Source organism: Lampetra fluviatilis, chromosome 59 (assembly GCF_964198595.1).
Source record: "Lampetra fluviatilis chromosome 59, kcLamFluv1.1, whole genome shotgun sequence".
Taxonomy (NCBI): Eukaryota; Metazoa; Chordata; class Hyperoartia; order Petromyzontiformes; family Petromyzontidae; genus Lampetra; species Lampetra fluviatilis.
Window position 1 is genome coordinate 8,610,425 of NC_136333.1, and position 12,195 is coordinate 8,622,619.

The window sequence follows — 12,195 nt, forward strand, 5'->3', positions numbered from 1 at the left end:
CTCACCCACCCACTCGTTCACTCACAGTCATACTCGCTCGCTCACCCACCCACTCGTTCACTCTCAATCATACTCGCTCGCTCACCCACCCACTCGTTCACTCACAGTCATACTCGCTCGCTCACTCACCCACGCGTTCACTCACAGTCATGCTCGCTCACCCACTCGTTCACTCACAGTCATACTCGCTCACCCATACTCACGCTAGCTCACGCGTTCACTCTCTCACGCTCGTACTCACTCGACCACTCACGCTCGTACTCGCAAGCGAACTCATCCATTCGCTCGCTCGCTTACGCTCGTGCAACCGTGTCTCGTTTAACGAGCAATGTTGAATTCAGACCAAGTTGTTCCCAAAATGAGCGAAATGTTCGCTTAGCGAGAGGCGGCGGCAGGGGGCGCACTGCGGCCCGCTGCTGTTGGCTGAGCAGCGCGCCCCGCGTCACTCGCTTTGTGGGGGAGGGGCCTCGTGGTGGCTCTGCGGTGGGTGGGTGGGGTGGGTGGGGGAGGGGTCGGTGGGGTGGAGGGGTCGGTGGGGTGGGTGGGGGAGGGGTCGGTGGGGTGGGTGGGGGAGGGGTCGGTGGGGTGGATGGGGGAGGGGTCGGTGGGGTGGATGGGGGGAGGGGTGGATGGGGGAGGGGTCGGTGGGGTGGGCGGGGGAGGGGTCGGTGGCGTGGAGGGGGGAGGGGTCGGTGGAGTGGAGGGGGGGACGGGTGGGTGGGGTGGAGGGGTGGATGGGGGAGGGGTGGGTGGGGTGGGTGTGGGAGGGGTGGGGGCTCCGTTCATTAACCGAAAGACGCTCATGATGAGAACAGGAAGTCAGTCGCGCTCCATCTCGTATCCCCCCCCGCCATCGTGGCGATGAACCCCTGGGACCCCGGTTCGATTTCCAGCCACGGCTAATATCAGTCGCGAGTGATATTTGAACCGGCGGTCCTGCACGGCCCCTGCTTATCCCTCCACCCACTAACGCCATCTGCCCTTCAAACAACACCAATGCCAGACACCTGCAAGGACCGTGGTTCTTGTACGTATATAAACGTTGCACTTAATTTACACCGTCTCTAACCAACTGTGCTGTAATCCGAGGTGCGGGGGGAAGAACAACAAACTTAAACACAAAAAAATTGGTTTAAATGTGGTATAGTGGTGTAGTGCATTTGTAGTGTATGGTGGAGTATGTATGTTCAACTTATTTAGCACCGTACGTAGCCAACCGTGCTAGATAGTGTGTGGCAAGTGTTACATTTGATGTTTTATTACAACATTTTAAAATTGTAGTTTAATATCTTTCACGTAAAAAAAAGTTGTTCAACAGTGGAAAATGTTTGGGGCTGAGACGTAACTCTGCATCGAACATGGGAGTGCTCGTTTAACGAGTTGTCGCTTAACGAGCAACTTAACGCTGAAGCGATACGCGCCCGTACTCACCCACCCATTGACTCGCCCACTCACACTCGCTCACTCCTCACTCATTCCCAATCATTCTCGTTCACTCTCCGACTGCGCGTGCTGCTGCTGCTGCAGGCTGCGCGTTTGTCAAGTTCTCCTCTCACGCCGAGGCGCACGCAGCCATCGGAGCCCTGCACCTGAGCCAGACCATGCCGGTGACTCTCACACTCACTCACACTCACTCATGTTCACTCACTCACACTCACTCATGCTCACTCACACTCGCTCACTCATGTTCACTCACTCACACTCACACTCACTCACGCTCACTCACTCACACTCACTCACTCACACTCACTCACACTCATGTTCACTCACTCACACTCACTCATGTTCACTCACACTCACTCACACTCACTCACACTCACTCACACTCTCACACTCACTCATGTTCACTCACTAACACTCACTCACACTCTCACACTCACTCACTCTCACTCATGTTCACTCACCCTCGTTCACACTCACTCACACTCTAACATTCACTTACACACTCACTCTCACATTCACTCTCTCACTTTCACTCGCACTCTCACATTCACTCACGCTTTAACTCTCACATTCACTCACTCTCACACATGACAACGATGGCAGCGACATGACGCCCTCAATGACACAGTATGACGCCATCGACGGTGGTGTCGCACGGTGTCGCGGTGACATGGTGTCGTGGTGTCGCGCGGTGACAAGGTGTCGTGGTGTCGTGGTGTCACGGTGTCGTGGTGACACGATGACACGGTGTCGTGGTGACACAGTGTCACGGTGTCGTGGTGTCGCACGGTGTCGCGGTGTCACGGTGTCGTGGTGACACAGTGTCATGGTGACACAGTGTCGTGGTGACACGGTGTCGTGGTGACACGGTGTCGTGGTGACACGGTGTCGTGGTGACACAGTGACATGGTGTCGTGGTGACACAGTGACAAGGTGTCGTGGTGACACGGTGTCGTGGTGACACAGTGACACGGTGTCGTGGTGTCACGGTGTGGTGGTGCCACGGTGTCGTGGTGACACGGTGACACGGTGTCGTGGTGACACAGTGACACGGTGTCGTGGTGTCACGGTGTCGTGGTGACACGGTGGCGTGGTGTCACGGTGTCGTGGTGTCACGGTGTCGTGGTGTCACGGTGTGGTGGTGTCACGGTGTCGTGGTGTCACGGTGTCGTGGTGTCACGGTGTCATGGTGTCACGGTGTCGTGGTGTCACGGTGTCGTGGTGACACGGTGTCGTGGTGTCACGGTGTCGTGGTGTCACGGTGTGGTGGTGTCACGGTGTCGTGGTGTCACGGTGTCGTGGTGTCACGGTGTCGTGGTGTCACGGTGTCGTGGTGTCACGGTGTGGTGGTGTCACGGTGTGGTGGTGTCACGGTGTCGTGGTGTCACGGTGTCGTGGTGTCACGGTGTCGTGGTGACACGGTGTCGTGGTGACACGGTGTCGTGGTGTCACGGTGTCGTGGTGTCAAGGTGTCGTGGTGTCACGGTGTGGTGGTTTCACGGTGTCGTGGTGTCACGGTGTGGTGGTGTCACGGTATCGTGGTGTCACCGTGTCGTGGTGTCACGGTGTCGTGGTGACACGGTGTCGTGGTGACACGGTGTCGTGGTGTCACGGTGTCGTGGTGTCATGGTGTCGTGGTGTCACAGTGTCGTGGTGATACGGTGTGGTGGTGTCACGGTGTCGTGGTGTCACGGTGTCGTGGTGACACGTTGTCGTGGTGTCACAGTGTCGTGGTGACATGGTGTGGTGGTGTCACGGTGTCGTGGTGACACGGTGTGGTGTGTCATGGTGTCGTGGTGACACGGTGTCGTGGTGTCACGGTGTCGTGGTGTCACGGTGTCATGGTGTCACGGTGTCGTGGTGATACGGTGTCGTGGTGTCACGGTGTCGTGGTGTCACGGTGTCGTGGTGTCGTGGTGACACGGTGTCGTGGTGTCACGGTGTCGTGGTGACACGGTGTGGTGGTGTCACGGTGTCGTGGTGACACGGTGTGGTGTGTCATGGTGTCGTGGTGACACGGTGCCGTGGTGTCACGGTGTCGTGGTGACACGGTGTCGTGGTGACATGGTGTGGTGGTGTCATGGTGTCGTGGTGACACGGTGTCGTGGTGACACGGTGTCGTGGTGTCACGGTGTCGTGGTGACACGGTGTGGTGGTGTCATGGTGTCGTGGTGACACGGTGTCGTGGTGACACGGTGTCGTGGTGACACGGTGTCGTGGTGACACGGTGTGGTGGTGTCATGGTGTCATGTTGACACGGTTTCGTGGTGTCACGGTGTCGTGGTGTCACGGTGTCGTGGTGACACGGTGTCGTGGTGTCGCGGTGTCGTGGTGTCGCGGTGTCGTGGTGACACGGTGTGGTGGTGACACGGTGTCGTGGTGTCACGGTGTCGTGGTGACACGGTGTCGTGGTGACACGGTGTCGTGGTGTCACAGTGTCGTGGTGACACGGTGTGGTGGTGTCATGGTGTGGTGGTGACACGGTGTCATGGTGTCATGGTGTCGTGGTGTTACGGTGTCGTGGTGACACGGTGTGGTGGTGTCATGGTGTCGTGGTGACACGGTGTCGTGGTGTCACGGTGTCGTGGTGTCACGGTGTGGTGGTGACACGGTGTCGTGGTGTCACGGTGTGGTGGTGACACGGTGTCGTGGTGTCATGGTGTCGTGGTGTCACGGTGTCGTGGTGTCACGGTGTCGTGGTGACATGGTGTCGTGGTGTAACGGTGTCGTGGTGACACGGTGTGGTGGTGACACGGTGTCGTGGTGTCACGGTGTCGTGGTGTCACGGTGTCGTGGTTTCACGGTGTCGTGGTGACACGGTGTCGTGGTGACACGGTGTCGTGGTGACACGGTGACACGGTGTCGTGGTGACACAGTGACACGGTGTCGTGGTGTCACGGTGTCATGGTGTCACGGTGTCGTGGTGACACGGTGTCGTGGTGTCACGGTGTCGTGGTATCACGGTGTCGTGGTGACACGGTGTCGTGGTGTCGTGGTGACACGGTGTCGTGGTGACACGGTGACACGGTGTCGTGGTGACACAGTGACACGGTGTCGTGGTGTCACGGTGTCGTGGTTGCACGGTGTCGTGGTGACACAGTGACACGGTGTCACGCTGTCGTGGTGACACGGTGTCGTGGTGTCACGGTGGCGTGGTGTCATGGTGTCGTGGTGTCACGGTGTCGTGGTGTCACGGTGTCGTGGTGTCACGGTGTGGTGGTGTCACGGTGTCACGGTGTCGTGGTGTCACGGTGTCGTGGTGTCACGGTGTCGTGGTGTCACGGTGTCGTGGTGTCACGGTGTGGTGGTGTCACGGTGTCGTGGTGTCACGGTGTCGTGGTGACACGGTGTCGTGGTGACACGGTGTCGTGGTGACACGGTGTCGTGGTGTCACGGTGTCGTGGTGTCAAGGTGTCGTGGTGTCATGGTGTGGTGGTGTCACGGTGTCGTGGTGTCACGGTGTCGTGGTGTCACGGTGTGGTGGTGTCACAGTGTCGTGGTGTCACGGTGTCATGGTGTCACGGTGTCGTGGTGACACGGTGTCGTGGTGACACGGTGTCGTGGTGTCACGGTGTCGTGGTGTCACGGTGTCGTGGTGTCACGGTGTTGTGGTGATACGGTGTGGTGGTGTCACGGTGTCGTGGTGTCACGGTGTCGTGGTGACACGGTGTCGTGGTGTCACGGTGTCGTGGTGACACGGTGTGGTGGTGTCACGTTGTCGTGGTGACACGGTGTCGTGGTGTCACGGTGTCGTGGTGACACGGTGTGGTGGTGTCACGGTGTCGTGGTGACACGGTGTGGTGTGTCATGGTGTCGTGGTGACACGGTGCCGTAGTGTCACGGTGTCGTGGTGTCACGGTGTCGTGGTGACACGGTGTCGTGGTGACACGGTGTCGTGGTAACACGGTGTCGTGGTGTCACGGTGTCGTGGTGTCAAGGTGTCGTGGTGTCATGGTGTGGTGGTGTCACGCTGTCGTGGTGACACGGTGTCGTGGTGTCACGGTGGCGTGGTGTCACGGTGTCGTGGTGTCACGGTGTCGTGGTGTCATGGTGTCGTGGTGTCACGGTGTGGTGGTGTCACGGTGTCGTGGTGTCACGGTGTCGTGGTGTCACGGTGTCGTGGTGTCACGGTGTCGTGGTGACACGGTGTCGTGGTGACACGGTGTCGTGGTGTCACGGTGTCGTGGTGTCACGGTGTGGTGGTGTCACGGTGTCGTGGTGTCACGTTTCGTGGTGTCACGGTGTCGTGGTGACACGGTGCCGTGGTGACACTGTGTCGTGGTGACACGGTGTCGTGGTGTCACGGTGTCGTGGTGTCACGGTGTCGTGGTCTCAAGGTGTCGTGGTGTCATGGTGTGGTGGTGTCACGGTGTCGTGGTGTCACGGTGTCGTGGTGTCACGGTGTGGTGGTGTCACGGTGTCGTGGTGTCACGGTGTTGTGGTGTCACGGTGTCGTGGTGACACGGTGTCGTGCTGACACGGTGTCGTGGTGTCACGGTGTCGTGGTGTCACGGTGTCGTGGTGATACGGTGTGGTGGTGTCACGGTGTCGTGGTGTCACGGTGTCGTGGTGACACGTGTCGTGGTGTCACGGTGTCGTGGTGACACGGTGTGGTGGTGACACGGTGTGGTGGTGTCACGGTGTGGTGTGTCGTGGTGATACGGTGTGGTGGTGTCACGGTGTCGTGGTGTCACGGTGTCGTGGTGACACGGTGTCGTGGTGTCACGGTGTCGTGGTGACACGGTGTCGTGGTGTCACGGTGTCGTGGTGACACGGTGTGGTGTTGTCACGGTGTCGTGGTGACACGGTGTGGTGTGTCATGGTGTCGTGGTGACACGGTGCCGTGGTGTCACGGTGTCGTGGTGACACGGTGTCGTGGTGACACGATGTGGTGGTGTCATGGTGTCGTGGTGACACGGTGTCGTGGTGACACGGTGTCGTGGTGACAAGGTGTCGTGGTGACACGGTGTGGTGGTGTCATGGTGTCATGTTGACACGGTTTCGTGGTGTCATGGTGTCGTGGTGTCACGGTGTCGTGGTGACGCGGCGTCGTGGTGTCCCGGTGTCGTGGTGACACGGTGTGGTGGTGACACGGTGTCGTGGTGTCACGGTGTCGTGGTGACACGGTGTCGTGGTGACACGGTGTCGTGGTGTCACGGTGTCGTGGTGACACGGTGTGGTGGTGTCATGGTGTGGTGGTGACACGGTGTCGTGGTGTCATGGTGTCGTGGTGTTACGGTGTCGTGGTGACACGGTGTGGTGGTTTCATGGTGTCGTGGTGACACGGTGTCGTGGTGTCACGGTGTCGTGGTGTCACGGTGTCGTGGTGTCACGGTGTGGTGGTGACACGGTGTCGTGGTGTCACGGTGTCGTGGTGACACGGTGTCGCGGTGTCACGGTGTCATGATGTCACGGTGTCGTGGTGTCACGGTGTCGTGGTGATACGGTGTCGTGGTGTCAAGGTGTCGTGGTGTCACGGTGTCGTGGTGACACGGTGTCGTGGTGTCACGGTGTCGTGGTGACACGGTGTGGTGGTGTCACGGTGTCGTGGTGACACGGTGTGGTGTGTCATGGTGTCGTGGTGACACGGTGTCGTGGTGTCACGGTGTCGTGGTGTCACGGTGTCGTGGTGTCACGGTGTCGTGGTGATACGGTGTGGTGGTGTCACGGTGTCGTGGTGTCACGGTGTCGTGGTGTCACGGTGTCGTGGTGACATGGTGTCGAGGTGTCACGGTGTCGTGGTGACACGGTGTGGTGGTGTCACGGTGTCGTGGTGACACGGTGTCGTGGTGACACGGTGTCGTGGTGACACGGTGTCGTGGTGACACGGTGTGGTGGTGTCATGGTGTCATGTTGACACGGTTTCGTGGTGTCACGGTGTCGTGGTGTCACGGTGTTGTGGTGACACGGTGTCGTGGTGACATGGTGTCGTGGTGTCGCGGTGTCGTGGTGACACGGTGTGGTGGTGACACGGTGTCGTGGTGTCACGGTGTCGTGGTGACACGGTGTCGTGGTGACACGGTGTCGTGGTGTCACAGTGTCGTGGTGACACGGTGTGGTGGTGTCATGGTGTGGTGGTGACACGGTGTCATGGTGTCATTGTGTCATGGTGTCGTGGTGTTACGGTGTCGTGGTGACACGGTGTGGTGGTGTCATGGTGTCGTGGTGACACGGTGTCGTGGTGTCACGGTGTCGTGGTGTCACGGTGTCGTGGTGACACGGTGTCGTGGTGTCACGGTGTCGTGGTTTCACGGTGTCGTGGTGACACAGTGTCGTGGTGACACGGTGACACGGTGTCGTGGTGACACAGTGACACGGTGTCGTGGTGTCACGGTGTCGTGGTGTCACGGTGTCGTGGTATCACGGTGTCGTGGTGACACGGTGTCGTGGTGACACGGTGACACGGTGTCGTGGTGACACAGTGACACGGTGTCGTGGTGTCACGGTGTCGTGGTGGCACGGTGTCATGGTGACACAGTGACACGGTGTCACGCTGTCGTGGTGACACGGTGTCGTGGTGTCACGGTGGCGTGGTGTCACGGTGTCGTGGTGTTACAGTGTCGTGGTGTCACGGTGTGGTGGTGTCACGGTGTCGTGGTCTCACGGTGTCGTGGTGTCACGGTGTCGTGGTGTCACGGTGTCGTGGTGTCACGGTGTCATGGTGACACGGTGTCGTGGTGTCACGGTGTCGTGGTGTCACGGTGTGGTGGTGTTACGGTGTCGTGGTGACACGGTGTCGTGGTGACACGGTATCGTGGTGACATGGTGTCGCGGTGTCACGGTGTCGTGGTGTCAAGGTGTCGTGGTGTCACGGTGTGGTGGTGTCACGGTGTCGTGGTGTCACGGTGTCGTGGTGTCACGGTGTGGTGGTGTCACGGTGTCGTGGTGTCACGGTGTCGTGGTGTCACGGTGTCGTGGTGTCACGGTGTCATGGTGACACGGTGTCGTGGTGTCACGGTGTCGTGGTGTCACGGTGTGGTGGTGTCACGGTGTCGTGGTGTCACGGTGTCATGGTGACACGGTGTCGTGGTGTCACGGTGTCGTGGTGTCACAGTGTCGTGGTGTCACGGTCTCGTGGTGATACGGTGTGGTGGTGTCACGGTGTCGTGGTGTCACGGTGTCGTGGTGACACGGTGTGGTGGTGTCACGGTGTCATGGTGACACAGTGTGGTGTGTCATGGTGTCGTGGTGATACTTTGTGGTGGTGTCACGGTGTCGTGGTGTCACGGTGTCGTGGTGACACGGTGTCGTGGTGTCACGGTGTCGTGGTGTCACGGTGTCGTGGTGTCACGGTGTGGTGGTGACACGGTGTCGTGGTGTCACGGTGTCGTGGTGACACGGTGTCGTGGTGTCACGGTGTCATGATGTCACGGTGTCGTGGTGTCACGGTGTCGTGGTGATACGGTGTCGTGGTGTCAAGGTGTCGTGGTGTCACGGTGTCGTGGTGACACGGTGTCGTGGTGTCACGGTGTCGTGGTGACACGGTGTGGTGGTGTCACGGTGTCGTGGTGACACGGTGTGGTGTGTCATGGTGTCGTGGTGACACGGTGTCGTGGTGTCACGGTGTCGTGGTGTCACGGTGTCGTGGTGTCACGGTGTCGTGGTGATACGGTGTGGTGGTGTCACGGTGTCGTGGTGTCACGGTGTCGTGGTGTCACGGTGTCGTGGTGACATGGTGTCGAGGTGTCACGGTGTCGTGGTGACACGGTGTGGTGGTGTCACGGTGTCGTGGTGACACGGTGTCGTGGTGACACGGTGTCGTGGTGACACGGTGTCGTGGTGACACGGTGTGGTGGTGTCATGGTGTCATGTTGACACGGTTTCGTGGTGTCACGGTGTCGTGGTGTCACGGTGTTGTGGTGACACGGTGTCGTGGTGACACGGTGTCGCGGTGTCGTGGTGACACGGTGTGGTGGTGACACGGTGTCGTGGTGTCACGGTGTCGTGGTGACACGGTGTCGTGGTGACACGGTGTCGTGGTGTCACAGTGTCGTGGTGACACGGTGTGGTGGTGTCATGGTGTGGTGGTGACACGGTGTCATGGTGTCATGGTGTCATGGTGTCGTGGTGTTACGGTGTCGTGGTGACACGGTGTGGTGGTGTCATGGTGTCGTGGTGACACGGTGTCGTGGTGTCACGGTGTCGTGGTGTCACGGTGTCGTGGTGACACGGTGTCGTGGTGTCACGGTGTCGTGGTTTCACGGTGTCGTGGTGACACAGTGTCGTGGTGACACGGTGACACGGTGTCGTGGTGACACAGTGACACGGTGTCGTGGTGTCACGGTGTCGTGGTGTCACGGTGTCGTGGTATCACGGTGTCGTGGTGACACGGTGTCGTGGTGACACGGTGACATGGTGTCGTGGTGACACAGTGACACGGTGTCGTGGTGTCACGGTGTCGTGGTGGCACGGTGTCATGGTGACACAGTGACACGGTGTCACGCTGTCGTGGTGACACGGTGTCGTGGTGTCACGGTGGCGTGGTGTCACGGTGTCGTGGTGTTACAGTGTCGTGGTGTCACGGTGTGGTGGTGTCACGGTGTCGTGGTCTCACGGTGTCGTGGTGTCATGGTGTCGTGGTGTCACGGTGTCGTGGTGTCACGGTGACACGGTGTCGTGGTGTCACGGTGTCGTGGTGTCACGGTGTGGTGGTGTCACGGTGTCGTGGTGACACGGTGTCGTGGTGACACGGTGTCGTGGTGACATGGTGTCGTGGTGTCACGGTGTCGTGGTGTCAAGGTGTCGTGGTGTCACGGTGTGGTGGTGTCACGGTGTCGTGGTGTCACGGTGTCGTGGTGTCATGGTGTGGTGGTGTCACGGTGTCGTGGTGTCACGGTGTCGTGGTGTCACGGTGTCGTGGTGTCACGGTGTCATGGTGACACGGTGTCGTGGTGTCACGGTGTCGTGGTGTCACGGTGTGGTGGTGTCACGGTGTCGTGGTGACACGGTGTCGTGGTGTCACGGTGTCGTGGTGTCACAGTGTCGTGGTGTCACGGTCTCGTGGTGATACGGTGTGGTGGTGTCACGGTGTCGTGGTGACACGGTGTTGTGGTGTCACGGTGTCGTGGTGACACGGTGTGGTGGTGTCACGGTGTCATGGTGACACAGTGTGGTGTGTCATGGTGTCGTGGTGATACTTTGTGGTGGTGTCACGGTGTCGTGGTGTCACGGTGTCGTGGTGTCACGGTGTCGTGGTGACACGGTGTGGTGGTGTCACGGTGTCGTGGTGACACGGTGTGGTGTGTCATGGTGTCGTGGTGACAAGGTGCCGTGGTGTCACGGTGTCGTGGTGACACGGTGTCATGGTGTCGTGGTGACACGGTGTCGTGGTGTCACGGTGTCGTGGTGTCACGGTGTCGTGGTGACACGATGTGGTGGTGTCATGGTGTCGTGGTGACACGGTGTCGTGGTGACACGGTGTCGTGGTGACACGGTGTGGTGGTGTCATGGTGTCATGTTGACACGGTTTTGTGGTGTCACGGTGTCGTGGTGTCACGGTGTCGTGGTAACGCGGTGTCGTGGTGACGCGGTGTCGTGGTGTCGCGGTGTCGTGGTGACACGGTGTGGTGGTGACACGGTGTCGTGGTGTCACGGTGTCTTGGTGACACGGTGTCGTGGTGACACGGTGTCGTGGTGTCACGGTGTCGTGGTGACACGGTGTGGTGGTGTCATGGTGTGGTGGTGACACGGTGTCGTGGTGTCGTGGTGTTATGGTGTCGTGGTGACACGGTGTGGTGGTGTCATGGTGTCGTGGTGACACGGTGTCGTGGTGTTATGGTGTCGTGGTGACACGGTGTGGTGGTGTCATGGTGTCGTGGTGACACGGTGTCGTGGTGTCACGGTGTCGTGGTGTCACGGTGTCGTGGTGTCACGGTGTGGTGGTGACACGGTGTCGTGGTGTCACGGTGTCGTGGTGTCACGGTGTCGTGGTGATACGGTGTGGTGGTGTCACGGTGTCGTGGTGTCATGGTGTCGTGGTGACACGGTGTCGTGGTGTCACGGTGTCGTGGTGACATGGTGTGGTGGTGTCACGGTGTCATGGTGACACAGTGTGGTGTGTCATGGTGTCGTGGTGATACTTTGTGGTGGTGTCACGGTGTCGTGGTGTCACGGTGTCGTGGTGTCACGGTGTCGTGGTGTCATGGTGTGGTGGTGTCACGGTGTCGTGGTGACACGGTGTGGTGTGTCATGGTGTCGTGGTGACAAGGTGCCGTGGTGTCACGGTGTCGTGGTGACACGGTGTGGTGGTGTCATGGTGTCGTGGTGACACGGTGTCGTGGTGACACGGTGTCGTGGTGTCACGGTGTCGTGGTGTCACGGTGTGGTGGTGTCACAGTGTCGTGGTGTCACGGTGTCGTGGTGTCACGGTGTCGTGGTGTCACGGTGTCGTGGTGACACGGTGTCGTGGTGACACGGTGTCGTGGTGTCACGGTGTCGTGGTGTCACGGTGTCGTGGTGTCACGGTGTCGTGGTGATACGGTGTGGTGGTGTCACGGTGTCGTGGTGTCATGGTGTCGTGGTGACACGGTGTCGTGGTGTCACGGTGTCGTGGTGACATGGTGTGGTGGTGTCACGGTGTCATGGTGACACAGTGTGGTGTGTCATGGTGTCGTGGTGATACTTTGTGGTGGTGTCACGGTGTCGTGGTGTCACGGTGTCGTAGTGTCACGGTGTCGTGGTGACACGGTGTCGTGGTGTCACGGTGTCGTGGTGACACGGTGTGGTGGTGTCACGGTGTCGTGGTGACACGGT

The 12,195-nt window shown here is 59.7% G+C and overlaps 1 protein-coding gene across 6 annotated transcripts in view; it reads left to right on the plus strand.

Annotated features, from left to right (window-relative positions):
* LOC144950879 (CUGBP Elav-like family member 3-A) overlaps positions 1 to 12,195 on the plus strand; it is a 42,828-nt gene that overhangs the window by 10,100 nt on the left and 20,533 nt on the right. For all 6 annotated transcript variants that reach the window (XM_078881045.1, XM_078881042.1, XM_078881043.1 and 3 more), the window contains one exon: positions 1,528 to 1,607. In XM_078881045.1, the coding sequence (XP_078737171.1) occupies positions 1,528 to 1,607 (80 nt within the window). The remainder of the gene's footprint in view (positions 1 to 1,527; positions 1,608 to 12,195) is intronic.